This window comes from Thermochaetoides thermophila, assembly GCF_000221225.1.
Source record: "Thermochaetoides thermophila DSM 1495 unplaced genomic scaffold scf7180000011814, whole genome shotgun sequence".
Taxonomy (NCBI): domain Eukaryota; kingdom Fungi; phylum Ascomycota; class Sordariomycetes; order Sordariales; family Chaetomiaceae; genus Thermochaetoides; species Thermochaetoides thermophila.
This window is the reverse complement of record NW_006383030.1, coordinates 1,719,716-1,739,800: the sequence shown is the minus strand read 5'-3', so window position 1 is coordinate 1,739,800 and position 20,085 is coordinate 1,719,716. Positions and strand designations below refer to the sequence as shown.

The following is a 20,085-nucleotide window of genomic DNA, read 5'->3' as shown; positions in this document are numbered from 1 at the left end:
TAAGGCTACGCGTCACCTTCTGCTGCAGGGATTTTCTGCGTCTGCTTTGTAACACCACCACCCGAGGCGAATTCTTGGGGATACCCTCGTGCTCTACCCTGTCACCGAAGTTTGTAATCCTCGAGAGACCCACGCAACGTTCATCGGACTCGAAATGCTTCGATTCTAGCACCAGCATCCAGAGAACCAATTTTAAGATGTCTCAATATCCGCCGCCACCATCTTTCGGCTATGGCCTTCCTCAGCAGGGCCAGCAGTCTTCTCAACCAGCTTTCCCTCACAATCCCTATGTTTACCCTGGCTACCACGCTTCGCCCTATCCTTCTGCATTCGCTTCTCCTGCTCAGCCGTTTACTCAACAGCCTGTACAGGTGTCGCAAGCATCGCAAGCATTACAGGCGTCCTTCGCTTATAATGCGACTCACATTCCAGGACTTGGAATGGCAAATGCCCCGCATGGAGTTGCGGCATTCAACCCTTGGACTCAGGCTGCCCCGATTCCTCCTCCTGTGACGAGTACTTCAACTGCTCAAGCTTCTCCATCGACTTCGTTTATCTCTCAACAGTCCGAAACCATGCAATCAGCACCAGCGGTCAGTGCACTAAGCAACCAGCCCGCGAAGCCTTCCAACCCAGCTACACCTGTGCCGCCAGTGTCGACCAGTCGTATTGCTTACGAGGTTGAGATCGAAGAGGGCGAACTGAGTGAAGGCCAGTTTGAGGATTTGTACGAGCCTCAAGAATCTGGTCCCAAGCCTACACAATCTACCCCCAAGCTGTCTCGGACAGTTAATCCAAGCCAGCCGACGAGCGCTGTGGACACTCCCGATGGCGGCTTCTATTCCTCCTCTGATGAAGATGATGGACCCAAAGCTGCAGAGCTTGCTGCTGAAAGTATGATTCTCTCCTTGTCACAGTCGATCACAAGAGACACATACTTACCAACAAATAATAGATCGTGATCGGTCAGCGTCCTATTCCCCATTCCTTTCTCCGCGCGAGGGCAGCCGAGCTTCAACCTCTCAACCTCCTCTTATCAAAGAGACTGTAGCGAACGGGAACCATGCTGCTCCAAGCGGGGAAGCTTGTGAGTCCTGGAATGCGAAACACAACTCACAGCCGTCTGTAAACTTTTCTGAGAGTCAATCTGGTCAGAATGCTCCCGCTACCTACTTGAACTCTTTTGGGTCCTTGCAAGAAGCCAGAAAAGCAGCTCAGAAGGCGCTTTTAAGGCTTCGGCCATTGGGCCTCAGTTTCAAAACTTACATCGAGGAAGGATTTGACGAGCAAGTCATCCGAAACCTCTTTCGCGACCTCCAATTTAAAACGGATGAGGATTTGACAGGTGTTCAGCCCACTCCTGCCCAGCAGCAAAATGAGGGTTCGAAGGCGACAAAGCCCGGTCAGGCTGTCGCAACACTGCAACCAACTTTTGGTTCCAAGGTTGCTACCGCACAACAGACACAGGATCAGGCTACGAAGGGCGAAGAACGAAAGGATCGCATTGCGCGTCTTCTCGCAGAAAAGGCTGCGAAAGGCTCTGCGAAATCGGTCACAGCATCGCCGTCGGCACCAGTCAAGCCTACTACCGCAGAAACCAAACCCCAAACGCAACAAGGATCCATGCCAACTGCTACACCGCCTACTGGCCCCAAAGGTAGGGTCTGGGGCGAGAAAGAACGAATCCTTCAGCAGAAGATCCTTGCGCTGCAGAAGTCTCGAGAAGCTCAAGCAGCTCAGAAGTCTACTCCTAGCAAAGCTGAACCTGCGCCCGCTCAAGGAAGTCAGAACGGATCCCCTGTCCCTCCGCAGCAATGGCCAAATGCTCCCAGCGGCCCATCTTCCACGACTATTCCTACCGGTCCCCGTGCCAGTTCTGCTCAGAGCCTGGTTGGTATCCAAACTGCGCCGGCGCCGTCCCAAGCTCCTCCTTCTCTTCCTGGTCTGGCCACCCCCACCAACACCCAGCCCAATCCGGCTGCTCAGCGCAAGCGTCCTGTTGCAGCAGACTTCGTGGACTACTCGGCCTCATCCAAGCGTCCCTATGGGCACGTGCGCAACGACAACTCGTTCATCATCGACGTAAGCGATGCTTCTGATGACGAGGAGATGGATATGGATATGGGTTCTCCGGTCGAAGAGGCACCGCCCTCACAACCTGTTGCCAACCGCGGCCCATCTATGCGCGAATTCCCCCCTCGTACAGAGACCTTCACTCACCGGCAAATTTCGAGCCCTGTTCCATCCCTCACTCCTTCCGGTTTGAATAACAAGCGGCGCGAGACCGAACTGGACCTAAAAGAAAAGGCCATTCAGGAAATGAAGAAGAAGATTGCCCTTGCAGAGGCCAGACGCAAGGCCAAGCAGGCTGTTAGTGGCTCTGCTACGCCAAACCAAGTCGGTGTGGGCACACCGTCGTCTGAGAAGACGTCGGAGTCGTCTTCAACAAGCCTCTCCAAGTCTTCCGATGCTGCCAAAGTCGATTCTGAGCAACAAGTGGACCGTCGGGGTCAGATTAGGAACATTGACCTCCCGCGTGTCGAGTCATCCCTCGAGGAGAAGCTTCGTAGGCTGAGGCAACTACGCGAGGAGGAGGCTCAGCTGCAAGCTGAAATTAATAAAGCACTTGCCGAAAAGAAGCAGTTGGCAGATGAGCTAGAGCATCTCGAAAAGCGCCGTGAGGCTACCCCTCAATTGACTACCTCTGAGTCATCAGTGGATTCAGGTAGTTCTTTTTCCAATTCCATCATGTCGACAAGCACGACACATCCACTAACATGTAGCAGGTTTAAATAAGGGGCAGTCCAATGGTCACCCAAGCAATGACCGAAAGACTGGATACAACGCCAGGCCCCCGGCTGAGGGTCTGCCCACAGGTGCTACCACCACTGCCCCCCAGCCAGCTCCGGAAACCTCTGCTGGCGGCGATGAGGCCGTCACGCCTACGGCTGCTGCCCGGTCTGACCGCGCCGAGTCAAACGCTCCTGTTACGGCGGACAGCTCCGTCGGTGGCAGCACCCTGGTGGCAGCAGCCGCTGCAGAAGCTGAGGTCGCTTCGACCCTGGCACCGGCGGCCTCAGCGGGCGGAGATGACTCTTCGCCCGGCACCAGCCAGCCCAACCACGAGGGGCGGGCTGACGAAACCGAGTCCATGGACTTGGAGTCTAGGTCTTCAAGTCCAACAACCGCTTCCGTCGACCAAGCAGTGCAGAGGGAAGCTAGTGGGGCCGGGGAAAATTCTGGTTCTGTTCCCCAGCAGATTTCGGTCGCTGCTCAGCCGCGCGAAGAGGCTCAAGAGTTGGAGGTTGACACTGCAGGCGAAGTAAAGGTCGTTTCTCGCGGCGGAGTGGACACTGATCAACTGACGGATCACCAGGTTTCTGACGAACGCGGCTCGAAACAAGACAACACTGCCTTGTCTTACTCCAGCCCTCTACGCTTTTTCCGGAACTTCCGATTCCATCCAGAGTTCACGCGGCTCGTGGCCGGTGGTTGGAGGTCTCTGACTTACAGCAGCAGGATTGATCCTGACAAAGAGATGTGCCCATATGAGCTGGAGGGGACACAGTGCCCTTCTGGGTGCTCCTTCCAGCACTTTGTTGACATCACTCCTGCTGGTAAGTGTTTTTAGATATTAGACGTGCTGCTAACATCGGGATCTTCTATCTCTCCCTCTTGCGTCGCTGACTCCCGACCGTGGTTGAAGCAGATGAAAGGATCCTCCTGGAACTGTCCAATTCGGACATGTTCGACGGAGAAGACAAGGTCCGTTTCGTTGAAGGGCTCCGGGCTCTTCTTCATCGGTTCAAAGCCGACAAGATTAGAGACTTCGAAACTATCGCCCGCGGCATCATTGAATACCGCTTCCAGCACATTGGCGACAGGTCCAAGCTGCTCCCCTTGGATGGGGTGTCCATCTAAGACGGTATATACTATTACCTATAAGCTACTGACGGCGGATTGCCCCTTCAGCCCATAGCCGTTCCTTCCAGTTCGTGCAACCTATTCTCGGCAGTAGCCTTTTAGGCGTTTTTCTTTTCCCGTTATCCCCCCTTCTGCATCGGTGTGTGGTGTTCTGTCCTTTTTTTCTCCCTTTCAGCAGCATCCTCGTTTTGCATGGGTTAATTTACTCCTGAACGAATCATGCCACCTAGCCAGTGTGAGCGGGTCGGCCTAATTACGACACTTAAGGGAGTTAGTGTTCCATGGGAAGCAGGATACGGCGTTATAGGGATATAATTGTAGGGCTACGATACCCAAGCTCGTCGATACTTGTAAGAGACGTGGCAGAACGGGTTTGTTGAAGGCATGGAAAGTATGGGAATGGAAAACAAGATATATCTGAAAAGAGGAGGACGAAGCGCGAGATGGAGTATCCAGGTCGTTGGGCCTTCATTGATACAGTCCTCTTTGGAGGAGGAAAAGAGGAGGGTACTGTAGGGGTTGCTGTTCTTGGAGGCTTGACGGATTGACACCCGGCTGCAGAAGGTGCCCGGCTATAACCCGTAGGTATCATGAGAGCAGGAAGAAACTGTTCTCGGACTAGAGTTGTCCGCTACCACATTGCTCTTCTGCAATAGCCAAGGATTCCGGTTTCGCGTTTCCTACAATACAATGTGATCTTTCTCCTCACTTATGAATCCAATTGATGCCAATGCATGTTGATTTGTGAACCAGAGTTCAACTGCTATGTCATGTGTGCATGCTGCAGCTGTGTTGTGACCAGACTAAGACACCACATAAATTAATCAAGATACTATATCATTTTGTATATTGTCAATATGATTATCATCTACTTTGACAAGCAGCACCATCCTCCTATGCACCAATGCCGCCCATGGGTGACTGGAAAATATCGTATGTACTCAAAAAAACACATGCATAGTTGGTACATGATTTCGAACCAAATCCGAGCATAATTGCACAAGTTCCAGGGAACAAAAACCGGACTCATGCTACAGCTTGGGCTCACCGGCTTTGACCTTTGGTTCGTTGCTCTTGCTGGTATTGGGTTTCTTAAGGCGGATAAGGCCCTGATATGATAATTAGCTCGCTGAAAATACCAATTGAACGCCAACAATTCATTAAAGGGGGAACCTACCTCCTGCACGCAAGTCGCCAGCAGCGTGCCATCTTTGCTGAAAATCTTCTGCGTCACCACGGCCCTCTCATCACCGGCCCACGGGCTGTCCATCTCACTCAACATCCACTCATCGGCGCGCACCTTACCCGGGTTGTGGAAATAGATGGTGTGGTCCAAGCTGACCATCATACCGATTTCCGGACGTCCAATCATCTCACGCGGGTCGCTGCCCATGCCCTCCCACTCGTGCAATGCCCGAACCTTCTCCTGCAACCGCGGCGACAGGTCCTCAAACTCCTCCGCACGGAAGGGAAACCGCCAAAGCTTATGGATGCGCGTGATAGTCCCGATGAAGTAACTATCCGAGACGTAGGCGAGGGCCTCGAGATGCGCCGCCATACCGCCCGTGATTTTGCCGCGCGCACGGATCCATTGCCGCGTCTTCTTGTCGCACGGGTTGGGTGAGTCTTCGTTGACCATCTCGATCTTGGTGCCCTGGAACGGGCCCTGAGACACAACCTCCGGCTCGTCAGTATAGTCGTCCGGTGGCGGCTTGAGCGGCGCGTTGTCAGGCCCGGCCCGGGGAAGCTCAGATGAGTGCCGCACATGTGTGTCGGGTGAGACTGTGGCCGGGTCCAGGCGCACAAAGGAAATAGTGGTGGTAAAGATGCAACGGCCGCGCTGGCGGGCCTGGACCGTGCGGGTCGCGAAGGAGCGGCCATCGCGGACCTGCTCGACGTGAAAGAGGATAGGCAGCTCGGATGAGCCGGCCAGCAGGAAGTAACAATGGCAACTGTGTACGACGAAGTCAGGGGCCACGGTTCGTTGGGCGGCTGCGAGACACATGGCGATCACTGCGCCGCCGTAGATGCCTCGCGCTCCTGGAGGATGCCATGGTTGCCTAGTATTGGTGAAGATATTCTAAAAGGACATCAGCGGCTGAATTCAGCAAAGAATGTGAGGAGCATATAAAGAAGCCGTTTGTCAGGAGGAATGAGGCACAGGGGGCAGAGGGAAGCTACTTACTGGACCGAGAACCGCCATCTCGGTTACTTCGAGCGCATTTTCAATGGGAGCTTTATTAGGATCCTCAGGCGGCGGCCTGAGGAGAGTGGGACGACCAGACATGACGAGCCGTTTCTTTGGTCTTAAGCAGTTGGCTGAAGTATGCGATTGCCGCGCGCTTGCGTTGGTCTGAGTCGATGATTGTTGAGAGAGAGTAAATCCGGTTGCCTTGTCACAGGCAGACCAAACACTCAAAAGGCCCAGCAAAGCAACAACCCCGAGCTTCAAAGAAAGCAAGCAGAAAGTAGAAAAAAGGAAGCTGGGAACACAACAGGCTTTTTGCTATCATTCTGAAGCGTCAAACAGGATTGAACTTGTAGGTCTAACAGTGAAGTACCTCGGCTTAATCCGGCTCGGGCTCTGGACGCCTGGCACTAGTGGATCGGCCTCAAGTGCCGGGCCTTGGGCTTGTCAAGGGCTGCGCTGAGCAAACGTAACTTACCCCGCGACATTTCGTATCTTACGAGAAGCTGGAAAAGAAATCTGTCCAAGCCTGACCTATGCTGAATTACTATCTTGCCTGGCTGTTACTTTGCTGTTACTTTATATGAACTGTGCCTGCTGATCAGGCAAGGCGTTGGCCTACATGTAAAACCTTTCAGGATTCCATGTGACCGGAGATGGAATCTCTTCAAGCGCCTTCTTGCTTAGAACTCCATCCATCTGATGCTCGCCCAGGTCAACATAACGACTACCCCCATCATGTTTCAACATGCGAAATCCATACACCAACTGAAACAGCAAATCATAGGCGCCATCCCAGAGTTAGCGGGGTCCAGCTCGGCCTGTCGACCGGACCTGTCCCAAAACAGCTATCCATATCGGGGACAATGTCATCACCCTTCTTGTAGCCATTTCCAAGGGACAGCAGACTGTGAGTGTTACCGTGTCAACCTAGCAACCAACCTGGTCTTTACTTTCGGTGTGCTGTGGTCATGACTTCTAAGTGCAGCGATACCGTGCACGCTTGGCCACCCCAACAGCTCCTCCCCACCCTGAGACACTGAGTCGAGTGACAAGCCAAGCCAAGAGTCATAGGTCCACCCAGCCTGGAGCCCTCCATCACCGCCCGGCTCAGCTTCAACAACTGCGATTCTTCCCCACGTCACCCTGTCCGCGGTCTGCTCGCTACGTTTGATCGATTCTCAAATATCGCTTCTTTCATTGATCTTTAACATCAAATAATATCAGCATCATCTGCGCTGTTGCACGCGAGTTTGGGCATTCCTCGATTTCCCCAAACCCCATCCGCGACAACGAGGACCAGCCGTTGTTCTGGGTCTCTCAGAACAAAGCCAGCCTGGCTGTCCGTTTGACACGCTTCTCTGTGCGCGTACCGGCAGCTACCCGATCCTGTCATGTCTGACACAGGGGAAAGCGGGAGGTATGATACCTGGTTGCCTGTGAACTCTGAACTGTTGCACGTCTGTTGGGCACTGATTCACGTGCAACATGACACCTCGCTGTTCTATCATAGCTGGCCCATGATGCAGCATTGTGACATTGAACTGACTTTGCCTCGTCCGACAGTTCACACCGCCGAACCAAATCTTCTGCCCTGTCGCTGCTGCGCAGGAAGGGCAGCGACGACGATGCATCGGCCGCCGACGAGGTTCCCTCTATCAACGTGAGCACCTCCACACAACCCACAGAGGCTACAACATCTCAGCCTTCTGGCACCACAATAGCTTCCCAGTCGGTAAAGGGCCACAGTTCTAAGCTGTCTATTTCTGGCGGCACCATGGGACGTACTTCTTCTTCGAACACCCCCTCCATCGCGGGGTCCCGGTCTCCCAACCCCCTGGAGAGGGGCCCCTCTCTGGAATCGTCCGTCAGAAAGTTCCGCATTGTCGAGGCTCTGCGCAACGGCGACACAGCTTTTATTTCCAAGGCAATCCGGGAGAGTTCGAGCAACAGCCCTCGCATGAGCACTTCGTCGTTCTCCAATTTTGGTGCTCTTGAAGACACCACCATCCTGCACTTAGCCATACAGTGTGCCGAGCAGCCCGTCGTGGAGTATGTCCTTTCGGATGGCGCGGGTACTCTTGATGTCAATGCGCGGGACAAAGATGGCAATACGCCGCTCCACATTGCTGCCTCCCAGGGTCGCAGCCAGATTGTCCGTATGCTGCTTGACAACAAGGATATCAACGATGCCATCGCAAACCATCAGGGCCGTCTACCCATCGATGTCGCACGGACGCCCGAAGTATTTCAACAGCTGCAACTGGCGAGATCAATCTTTGCCGAAAACAAAGTGAGACAAGTGCAGGATTTGATTCTCCATGGCGACCTCAAGGTCCTCGAGCAGGTGCTGGAGGAGCCGCGATTCAAGGCCGTCCTCGACATTAACAGCCCTGAGTTTGCTTCTGACCCTGCCACTGTTGAAACCGGTGGTACACTGCTGCACGAAGCGGCCAGGCGTAAGAACACACGCCTGATCCAAGTCCTCTTGCTTCATGGTGCCGACCCCTTCCGTCGTGACCGCAAAGGAAAATTGCCGCAGGATGTCACGAAGGACGAGATAACGCGCGCTATGCTGAAGAAGTCACCTGCCGCTGTCGCTGCCCAGCGGGGTATCCAGGAGAAAGCCGTCTTGGGTTCCATGGCCCAAGGCGCTACCACTCTGAACCCCAATGATCCCCTCGCTGGCCGGGAGGCCCGTGAAATGAGGGGTTACTTGAAGAAGTGGACCAATTACCGAAAGGGTTACCAGCTGCGCTGGTTCGTCTTAGAAGATGGCGTTTTAAGCTACTACAAACACCAAGATGATGCTGGCTCGGCTTGTCGCGGTGCTATCAACATGAGAATTGCTAAACTTCATATGAGCCCTGATGAGAAGACCAAGTTTGAGATCATTGGAAAGTCGTCGGTGAAATACACTCTCAAAGCTAATCACGAGGTCGAAGCGAAGAGGTGGTTCTGGGCTCTGAACAACTCAATTCAATGGTGCAAGGATCAGGCAAGGGAAGAAGAGAGACAACGCCAACGGAATGCTGAGCTTCTTCGACAGGCAAAGGCTGAAGCGCAGGCCCTCTCTGAGGCAGCGAGCGAGAATGCTAGTGTCACCGAACATCCCCGCAACAGTATTCAGCTCACGCGTTTGCATTCAGGTCAACGTACGGGTGGAGCTGCCTCGACTGGTAATGAGGAAGAGGAATTCGTCGATGCCGCCACAGACGCTGTGAAGGATCGGTCTGGCGGCACTGTTCCTGAGGATGCTGACGATGAAGACGAGTACGGCGACGGTTCGAGTGACCGTGTTGCTCCTCCGGCGACTAAGGACGCTTTCAACATCACGGCACAATCAGCAAAGCTCCAACTCGATACTATGGCTAGCGTCACAGCCGCCTTGATTGCCGAGTCGACAAAAACCCCAGCCCTGACACTGTCCGACTCTAAAATCTCTCAGGCCCTTTCAACCTACGATGCCGCCATACGTTCGCTTAACGGCTTGATTGGCGATCTTCTTCGTATTGCAAAGGATCGCGATGCCTACTGGCAGTACCGGTTGGACCGTGAATCTGAGATGCGGCGGATGTGGGAAGAAAGCATGGCACAGGTTGCCAAGGAGCAGGAGGAGTTGCAAGCTCGCCTTCACGAAGCCGAGCTTAAGCGCAAGATGACCAAGCGCGCGCTCAAGGAAGCTGCTGAAAGTGGCATGCTAGAAACAAGCCAGCTTTCGGCTACTACTGCTCTTGAGGCGCCGAAAGCTGCCGAAGAAAGGACGGAGGCCGTTGAGCAGGTACCCGCTGAAGCTGCAGCCACCAAGCCGTCCACCCTGTCACGGCGTCAAACCGCTCTCAATCAGCTGGCCCAGATTTCGGATTCTGAGTCTGAAGACGATGAATTCTTTGACGCTGTTGATGCTGGAGAGGTCGAGGTCGAGCCACTGCCTCCTGCGGAGGCGACGCCTGCTGCGGAAGAAGCCAAGGTAACCGTACCGCAATCTGATGTTCTTGACATCAGCTCCTCGTTCAAGGGTTATGAAAATGGTATTCGTACACGTTTGAAGCTGGATGCGGATAACCGGCCCAAGATTAGTCTTTGGGTAAGTAGTAATGAAGTATGAATATACTCGGGTATCTGCCGTACTAACTCCAATATCAGGGTATCCTCAAATCGATGGTTGGCAAAGACATGACGAAGATGACGCTCCCTGTGTCTTTTAATGAGCCAACTTCTTTGCTTCATCGTTGCGGCGAAGATATGGAATACGCAGACCTGCTTGACCTCGCCTGCGAAAGGGCAGACTCTTTGGAAAGATTGCTCTACGTTGCCGCCTTTGCCGCCAGTGAGTATGCGTCCACTATTGGTCGTGTTGCGAAGCCCTTCAACCCGCTTCTGGGCGAGACCTTCGAGTATGTTCGTCCGGATAAGAACTATCGCTTCTTTGTCGAGCAAGTCAGCCATCACCCCCCTATCGGTGCGGCCTGGGCTGAGTCGCCGAGGTGGACTTACTACGGAGAGTCGGCCGTCAAGTCCAAGTTCTATGGCCGGAGTTTCGACGTGAATCCTCTTGGTACTTGGTTTTTGAGGCTCCGCCCGAACCACGGCGGCAAGGAAGACTTTTACACGTGGAAAAAGGTCACATCTTCGGTCATTGGTATCATTACGGGCAACCCCATGGTGGACAATTATGGGCCGATGGAAATCAAGAACTGGACTACGAACGAGGTCTGCCATCTTGAATTCAAGCCTCGTGGCTGGAAAGCCTCTAGTGCCTACCAGCTTACAGGTAAGGTCCTCGATGCCAACGGTCGTGTGCGTTTCAGCATTGGCGGCCGCTGGAACTCAAAAATATATGCTCGCCTCACACCCGGCTACGAGGCCCAGGGTATGGATGATTTCTCCGGCCCGGCAGAAGCCCCGCCTGGCGGCTCCATCACCGATCCAAACAAGGCCTTCCTCATCTGGCAGGCCAACCCTCGCCCTGAGGGCATTCCCTTCAATCTTACTCCTTTCGTGATTACCTTCAACCACATCGACGATAACCTGCGTCCGTGGCTCGCGCCGACGGACAGCCGGTTTCGGCCGGATCAGAGGGCAATGGAAGAGGGAGAGTACGATTTTGCCGCAACGGAAAAGACCCGGTTGGAGGAGGCGCAGCGTGCCCGGAGACGGGCGCGCGAGGCCAAGGGCGAGGAATTTGTGCCCGCATGGTTCTATCGGGCTAAGTGTCCGATCACTGGGGAAGAGTATTGGCAATTCAATGGCGAATACTGGAAAAGGCGCGAGCGGGCGGGACCGAATGGCGATCCCCATGTGTGGGATGGGTTGGAGCCTATCTTTGAGTGAAGGGTGAGATTTGAGGATGTTTGTTTTGGGCGTTGGATAGGGTCGGGATCGACTAATGTTGTCATGATGAATGTGGAAAAGGCAAAATGGTTTGGGGATGTTAGTTTCATGAGTGGATCAATGGTGGCCAAATGGATGGGAGCAGAGACTTAGGGGCACGGAGAACCGCATAGGCTGGACTCGCGGTGTCTTACGGAATGGGGGCATCGCGCTGTTTTTGAGGTTGCCGCTATTGTTGCTGCTGCTGTCGTCAGGATAGGTAGCTGGCTGGCGGGTAAACTTTAGTTTTTTTGGTCTTAATAAGTAAGGTTTAATAGACGTCCATTTGGTTGTAACATGCTCCAGGTGATTGTGTCGTTTTTACTCGAAACTCAAAAAATCACTCGGATAAAAAAAGCGCTTTACGCAAATGTCTGTTCGTATAGGAGAAAAAACGAAGGACTTGACTGGTCGCCATTTCGATCCCTGTCTTTTCCCACAACTCCTCCGGGAAGGCTCGAACTTCCAACCTCCTGATTAACAGTCAGACGCGCTGGCCAATTGCGCCACAGAGGATATTCTAGTGGGATGTGCTGGAAGCAACTCGTGGTTGTCGGACTCACCAGGCAGGCTAATACGGCCCTGAATTCCGGAGGGCACTGAGACTGGTGGAGATGCTCGCTTGTCCCTGGGCCTCTTTTGGAGGGTGGGTCTCAGCCTCTCAGGCCTTGAGCTGTGACCCACTTAGACGTTGCTGCTGCAACAAGGGGGAGTAAGTAAATAAATAGAACCCCATAAGTTTTTGACTCATTGCTCATCATGTTATCATTAATTGACCCAGTCCAAGATGATTCTTTCCCCCACTTTGTGCGCTTTAGCTTCTGGGATGGATACATCTAGCGCCCTGATCTTTCAAGAAATACTGATTTGTGCAGGGATGGTAGCATTCATTATTGGGTCGCAAGTACGTTGTTTAGTGATTCACGAGCGCTGTTGAATCGTAGGACCAAAATTGTTCGAAGTTCAGAAGTGATATTCCAATATGTCCCCTGCACCGAGGAACTCTTAGCTTCACCCAAAGTTTCTTAATCACATTGCCGCTGACCACTACCACATGAGATTCTGCTGAGAGATTTTATTTGCCAATATCGCGTTGAGATCCATGAATGGGAGTCCATAGAGGATTTTTTCCTCCAGAGTTAAACGATGAAATCACGCTCGCCGCTTTTAGCAAACACGTTTTGCTGCCATAACTCCATATCAATTAAGCACCTGAGCTGATGGTTTGGTGGACCCACTGGCAATGGTTGCCTTGCACAAGTTACCAACATAGTGACGTGCTTTCTAGATTTAGTGACCAGACCCTAACCAGAAAAGAACATTGGTCTAAATAGTCAACCAAATATTGGAGAATAATACCACTATTTAGGAAATCCAGCCTGACACAAAGAACCGTAAACTGCTTGGTCCCTTGCAAGCTGGGCAAAATGGCAGTGACTGATTTTGGTGCCTTTCCTAAAACATCTTAGATGAATCCGATGTTGACTGTTGAACGTTGAATGGGCATGGCATGAATGTTCCAGGGTACTTTTTTGAACTAGTTGGTGATTTACAACATATCATAGGTACTGTTTCTGACACTTTTACCTAATCATGGTTCAAGAATGGTGAAGGTTTCCGCCTAGGAAGACCTCCTGGCTCCTGATCTTCGCAGGTGAAAAGGAGCAAAGCTCAAGAGACTATTGTGCATTGCCATACAGTGCTTAACGAAAGCTTAGCTAAATCGTTCTTGCGCTTGTCCAAGGATCACAAATCGTTTGTCAGCAATTTATCAGATTCACTGTGGCTCTCATTGTTGACATTAAACAAATGGTGCAAGTGACTTTACAGACTCTACTCAACATCAAGAAAGTTTGGCCCTTTCTCAACATAACACCTAACATATATCAATACCAACAATCCAATTGTTACGCTCTAGTCCTCACCTCGGCTGCATGGTAACACATGGAACTACCTGGATGAATCGTTTGCAGGTATGTGCTTTGTACATAAAGATGGTACAATGAAAGAGTCTTGGGATCGGTGGTACACAGAGACATTCTAAATATCAACTGAACAACAGAGGCTATTCTTGTGTACATCTTTATGCAAGTAGGGAGCAGAAACCAAGCAAAATCAAATCAAAAACAAAAAATGAGACTGTGCGGATAGATATTAGGTCTCTTGCAATGATGGAGGATATGACAGAGCCATGAGATCCTCTTGGAGGCTAGAATCACTTTTGGAGATTATGGTAGTGCATTAACTATTGATATCTTAACAGGTTCCCACAAGCAAATCACATGCAAGTGTTCACAAAACCAACTTCTACTGCAGCTCGTCTCATAGCCCATAACACCACAGCCTTGATGAATTTGGAACAATTTCCTTTCCCAAGCTGCCGGAAAGGCTGGTGCTTAACTATTCATAACCATCACTTTACCCATCCCAATCTGTACATGAACACTAGCTAGCCGATCTCTTGAACAATACGTAGCGCTAATGGGCCACTTACAACACACAATTGCATATTGCAATGCATGTGTGCAAGGCAACCAACACGCTTGATATACTTGATGAAGGCAGCAAATAGGACCTTTCTGTCCTCTTCTGCAACAGAATGTCTTCTATCTGCTAGCTTCAGAATTTTCAGCAGCAAAATTGGTCCACATAACGCAACCCAGTTTCTCCAGCTTCTATAAACAATTGGGCATAAATATTTGCGCTACAAAGTCAGGATGCCAGCCACGTAGATGATGGATAGATGCCTCGTGCTTCATGCAGTGAAGTACACACTCGGTAGTTAGCGTATTGGTCCCCAGCGTGCTGCATGAGCTATGCACGCACCTGCTCAAACACTAACCTCCACAAGTTATCCTGCTTGCTAATTTAGAAGTAATGTAGCTATAGCCTTGGATTAGATTTAGCCAATGACTGGGACTCCTTAATACATAGTTTTGCCCCCGTTTGACCGCGTTGTGCGGATTCCGGTACGTTTAGCAGAGAAGAATTTTCGCTGATTTTAACCTTATGGGGTTGTGATCATATTAGGACTATTGAATAATAAATCAGGTAACAGCAAGACTCTGAACAGCAACAGCACATTATGTATAGAAATCGAACCTATCTTACTGGAAAAAGAGTTAAGTTGTCCATCTGTTGCTGTGTTGTATACTGCTCGATGGGTTACAAGCCTGACTAGTACAGTATAGTTTTATTCTTATTGTGGCACAATGATGGATCTTCTGCCTTGTGTCCGGACGCATTATAGAAAACTTGATCAACAAGTGTTCACTAAACGGCGATCCATTTCTGTTGAAGCTTCTTCCACAAATTGCTTCCGGCGACGATCGCGGCGGCTACATTCATTTCCTTATACGTGGGCAGGCAATGCAATTTAGTTTTGTAGTATTCTTCGCGGGGTGACTCTTGGGACCGCCCTCAACTATAGTTGCTTTTACAGAGTTACCACTGGTATTTACAGTGGCTCGGCCAGTTACACAAAGCTAAGTGATACTCAACAGAAGTTTCCATAATTTCTGTTGGATTAACAATTTATTCCTCGAATAAAATTGGAGACTTAGCTAACAAGTTATCAGTAGAGGGCTGACACAGGAAGAAAGCGCGACCAACCAACTGGGAGATAAGGAGGGCCAACGATCCTTCTAAACAATATTCTTTGTTGAGAAAATGCGCAATGAAGGCCAAAGGATGTCTAGTAATATACCCAGCTTGCATGCTTATTGATGGAGAAAGCTGGCGAACCACGAGGAGCGTGCCTTCGAAGTGAATGTAGATAAAACATAAGGATACAAGCCGAGCATATCAACCGGCCCTCGGCTTGCGTCCTGAATTTCAGGTACTTACTGTCACGACCAACAATGACTCTATCTGGGAGAGTAGCTTCCGTGCAACTCACTGATCGGAGTAGAAGGGAGTTGTGACCCATCAGACTCGGATATCCGTCCCCAACAACCGAACATTGGAAAAGTGTTCCTCAATACCCAAGAATGTTGACTCTCAACAGTCTCTGCTGTTGAGGAAGAAGCCACAAGAGTGCATGAGATGTATATAGATTACAAGTAGGGCCATCTGGCCCAAGAAACTCTCTAGTCAGCAATACAAACAGTTGCTTACCAACTGGTGACCACAACGGTCACTTTGGTTGTGTGAGAACTCCTGTCTCTCAATCCAGCAACCTGGGAACTATCGAACCCATCTCAGGAGGTCTGTCTGGATCGTTACACTTACGCTATCAAGAACATAACGACATAATCATTTTCCTACTAGATACTGATGATTAAGAGCGCGATAATAATACGAATTACATCGAAGCTGTCTTCTCGAGCTGCAGACTGTTTTCCCCAAACTGTACATCTTATGTTGCAGCCTGACGAGCACCTGAACTGTTATCAACAAAACCAAGTATATTCCGCGCCCCGCATCTGTCTTTCGTGTGACGATCCGGACAGGCCTCCTGATATGGGTTCAAGAGGTACCTGGCCACTGGACCTGAGAGACGGAGCTTTCACACAGTTGGAATGATAGCTGCGGTCACCGTTGAGTAGATAACTGTTTGTATTGCTGACTGAAGAACTTCTTCGGCCATATGGCCCTACCCGGAATCCATCTACATCTTATATACCTTTGTGGCTTCCTTTGCTCCCCTACTCAAGGGCATAGCATGTTGAGGGTCAACATCTTTGGTGTTGAGCATCAAAGCCTCTCTTGTCATCGAGGAACGCTTCCTGGATTCGGTTGGTCACGACACCCTTTGCTCTAATTGATTGGCTGCGTGGGACTCCCTTCTCCCCAGGTCAAGCCCTTGTCAGTCATAACATTTCGGACCTTGAGGTAGGTTACCCAAGCCAAATGCCCTGTAAGTTGACCTTCCGAACTGCAGGTTATGTGAAAATTAAAGTGAGCTCTGCTTCTTGTATTTTATTGAGTTTAAGTGTTATCTATAATTGAAGTTTGAGGAGATGCGGCTTACAGTCCAAGGATGCAGGAACTTGAAGGTATATAGAGCACCACATCGCAGGCAACTTTTGCGTCGCATCTTTCCCCTCTTCCTTTGAGTGTGATCTTATTGCTGCTCTCCTTGCATCACCCACCTCGTTAGAGCAGGCTGTTCGTCGGTCAGGCAAGGCTTTGGCGTACCGAAGTCAGGCGGAGGAGGCTCTTAAAGCGTGGTGCGCGCACTAAGGTTGCCTGAGTCTGCCGCGCACCATGACGGTAGGCTACAAAATAACTCACATACCCTGAGAACTGTGATCCAAGTAATTAGTTGCAAATCCTGAAAGAACAACACGTCTTGTCGATGTTAAGCATTTGCATTCAATGGCTAGTGCTCACATATATTTGCGTGGCCTTTAAAACAGTTTTTGCCACCTCTTCTTTTAAGGCAGCCAACAGTGAATCCATACTGTCCGAACGTTTGTTGCACAAAGTCAGATACTCAGTGGGTTCCGCCTTCATTGAATGTCACGTGACCGAGGTAGTGCGCCTACTGACAGTTGGCGGCAGATTCAATGTGGTGACAAAACTTTGACCACTGGACAACATTTCATACTGCAATCAGCTGTTTTGCAGCCTTTTTTCTACGTTAAGCTTGACAAAGTAGAGCACTATCGCTAGAAAGTTTGCCTCGGAAAGAATGGAGGACCTTGATGTTAAGTACAAAAAATATTTGAGAGAGCAATCTCGGAAAACCAAGCTCGGAGCTCATCCACGACATAACGATTCTCTATCCGAAGGCCAGCCCTTAGATTCGAATACAGCAGACATGGATCGACTTAAAACATTGGAACAACAAAGTCCACCCGGTGTGAGCCAATTAGCAACAGTGGAGAATACTTGTCTGCCCAAGAGTTCCTCACCAAGTATCAAGAGAGAGGGCTCGAGATCTCGATCCCGAAGCAGGAGTTGTTCTCCCCCAAAGCGTGCAAAAGCTCGACCTACATCTGGCAAAGCCGATGACAGTTATGACGACTTTACTCGACCTTCTTACACAGGAGAACTTTGGAAGCCTGGGGATGATTCGACAGTACCTTCTCGCCTGCGATCAACCGATAAGCCCAATGTAACGACGCATCATCGGCAGCACCCTTCATCTGCTTCACGTTCTAAGACACATCTTCGTCAAATGCAAGCACCACCAGTAACATTCTCGACGGAAACTTCTGCTCGATCTTCTAATAGTAACAACGAAATACTCAGGCAACCTGAGACCAAGGCTATCACTGCAGAACAACTCGTGACAGAAGTGAAGGGGATCTATGCAGGCTTGGTCATGGTTGAAAGCAAATGCATCGAGGTTGATAATGCACAAAACGCCGCACATAATGACCTGTCGAACAAACTTAGCGATGAGCAATGGCAAGCTCTCATCGCACTTCACCGCACTTACCTGAACGAGCATCATGACTTCTTCTTGGCTTCCCAGCACCCAGCTGCAACTCCAGCACTGCGCAGACTACCCGCAAAATATGCCATGCCAGCTCGTATGTGGCGGCATGGCATTCACAGCTTTCTGGAGGTCCTAAGACATCGCCTTCCTGCCAGCTATGAACACATGATTTCGTTCATTTATCTCGCATATTCCATGATTGCTCTTCTCTTTGAGACTGTTCCCGCATTCGAGGAAACTTGGATGGAGTGTCTTGGTGACTTGGCACGGTATCGCATGGCAATTGAGGATGATGACATCAGAGACCGAGAGATTTGGGCTGGTGTCTCGCGTCAATGGTATTCCAAAGCATCTGACAAGTCCCCAACAACTGGGCGTCTATATCATCATCTCGCCATTCTCGCTCGCCCCAATGCAGTTCAACAGCTGTTCTACTATTCGAAATCGTTGTGTGTTGAGATCCCTTTTGTGGCTGCTCGGGAGAGCATCATGACTTTGTTTGACCCGATCATGTCCCCCACGCCAAACCCCCAACAAATGAAGCTTGCACGCCCTGAGCTCCTCTTTGTCAGGACGCATGGCATTCTTTTCTGCATGCTTGCGGGTAAGCAGCCTCGCGAAGATCCAGAGGCGCCGATGAGCGAGATGCTCCAATGGCTTGATTCGCATATTGCACGGTCAACACTTAGCTGGCGCTCGACTGGGTAAGTACCATGTACAATACACTTACAGAGTCATGAAGTCTTTACTGCTCCCTCATTCTTTTCTGATGATGAGATGTGAATGCTGATATTGAAAGGTATCACATGGGTCTTGCCAATATTTGCGCAATCATGGGCTATGGGTTTGATGGCAACCCGATTTCCAAGGCGCTCAAGGACCAACCCCCTACCAGTACTTCCGAGATTCAAAACAAGTCAAATGACAGCACACAAAGATCCGAAGTCATGGGTATCACTTTAAAACTTTATAGTGAGACATGCAAAATCGTTTTGCGACGGTTCGGCGATCCGAACATCCTCTCTTTCTTTCATGTCAATCTCGTCTTTCTTTATCACTTGACTTTTCGACCTGACGCGATGCAATATGTTGCATCCTCTTTCCCTTGGGAGTTGGCAGTTCAGATGTTGAATACGTTACTCAATTCTTACCAATCTGATCAGGCTCGTTCTGATCTAATTGCATGCATGGAAAGCGATAAGTTCCCACCCGCTACACCGAAATCAGCCTCGCAATCGGCCGCAACTGTCATTGTTCTCCCACGTCCATTACCTGATGACTATGCGCTCCGCGGTTTCCCTTGGGTTGAGCACTATTTCCCAAGAAACAATGAGGACCGTTCAAAAGATTGGTTCGCCAATGATCGGATCGATGACGACGAAAAGTACTTTGAGATGCCATCTACAACAGAAGAGCGCAAGGAGCGTTGCTTGTGGCTTGGTCACAAGATAGCCAAGAGAGGGGACAATAAGTGGTTGCAGTACAATTCTGAGTCCCATACATTCAGTGTTGGCTTGGGTGTAGACGAGCACCGAAGTTCGACTTCTCATCACCAGCACACTCCATTGAGTTCTCCGAAGAATCCTGGTCATCTTGAGCTAGAAGAACTTCCAGACGCGACTCCAGGGGCTCCCTAGCCTGGGCCGCAATTTTGAACGGTCCGCCTTGGATGTTCCTCGAAGATCTCTGGGATGATGCCAAGATGTCAACATCTACTGATATCCAATATCCCAGCGGGGGTGTTCCAAGGTCTTTAACCGTTCAAAATTGCGGCCGCATGGGGTGATGTAAGGGGCGAACTCATACCTGGTTATTGGGTGGCCCTCAAACAGCTCCATGCCTGGCTATGGGGCATGGCAGGCTCTTTCATACGTTTTCTGCTGAGCGCGCCTCTATGTTGAGAGCTTTCTAGGAATAAAAACACGCAATCTATGAAGTTGTGGTGTTCCTGATTTCCGATTTTCATGGTGCTTTATTTCATTTCTGTTGAAGATTGCTTGTGCTGCCACGGGGAGTTCAGCCAGCATCTTTGAGTTAAGCTGTCAAAATTGTTTGGTAAGTTGTCGAACCGCAACAGTTCTACTATAGTCTTAGCTATACCACAGAAGGCGCTTTAGCTGGTGTGCTTGGTCTGTGAGTTGGGCAATTTGATCCCCCATACTGTTGGTTATGAAACAAAGGTAATGCCGGTATCGCTCAGGAACCAATTACA

At 50.6% G+C, this 20,085-nt stretch overlaps 4 protein-coding genes and 1 non-coding gene across 5 annotated transcripts; 3 read left to right on the top strand and 2 right to left on the bottom strand.

Annotated features, from left to right (window-relative positions):
• Nucleotides 1-197: 197 nt before the first annotated feature.
• CTHT_0014920 (uncharacterized protein) lies at nucleotides 198-3,921 on the top strand (the record flags this gene model as incomplete). The annotated part of the gene is made up of 4 exons (XM_006691940.1): nucleotides 198-894; nucleotides 956-2,725; nucleotides 2,787-3,617; nucleotides 3,710-3,921. The coding sequence occupies 4 exons, from the start codon at nucleotides 198-200 to the stop codon at nucleotides 3,919-3,921; spliced, it is 3,510 nt and encodes a 1,169-aa protein (XP_006692003.1).
• A 1,034-nt stretch (nucleotides 3,922-4,955) lies between these two features.
• On the bottom strand, nucleotides 4,956-6,211 carry CTHT_0014910 (acyl-CoA thioesterase-like protein; the record flags this gene model as incomplete). Its single annotated transcript, XM_006691939.1, has 3 exons — nucleotides 4,956-5,033; nucleotides 5,102-6,004; nucleotides 6,110-6,211. The coding sequence occupies 3 exons, from the start codon at nucleotides 6,209-6,211 to the stop codon at nucleotides 4,956-4,958; spliced, it is 1,083 nt and encodes a 360-aa protein (XP_006692002.1).
• Nucleotides 6,212-7,506: 1,295 nt separating this feature from the next.
• On the top strand, nucleotides 7,507-11,446 carry CTHT_0014900 (putative oxysterol-binding protein; the record flags this gene model as incomplete). Its single annotated transcript, XM_006691938.1, has 3 exons — nucleotides 7,507-7,532; nucleotides 7,679-10,199; nucleotides 10,259-11,446. The coding sequence occupies 3 exons, from the start codon at nucleotides 7,507-7,509 to the stop codon at nucleotides 11,444-11,446; spliced, it is 3,735 nt and encodes a 1,244-aa protein (XP_006692001.1).
• A 481-nt stretch (nucleotides 11,447-11,927) lies between these two features.
• Nucleotides 11,928-12,001, bottom strand: CTHT_0014890. Its single transcript has one exon. It is a non-coding gene; the product is annotated as a tRNA-Asn (tRNA).
• A 5,608-nt stretch (nucleotides 12,002-17,609) lies between these two features.
• On the top strand, nucleotides 17,610-18,581 carry CTHT_0014880 (uncharacterized protein; the record flags this gene model as incomplete). Its single annotated transcript, XM_006691937.1, has 1 exon — nucleotides 17,610-18,581. The coding sequence occupies one exon, from the start codon at nucleotides 17,610-17,612 to the stop codon at nucleotides 18,579-18,581; it is 972 nt and encodes a 323-aa protein (XP_006692000.1).
• Between the last annotated feature and the right edge of the window lie 1,504 nt (nucleotides 18,582-20,085).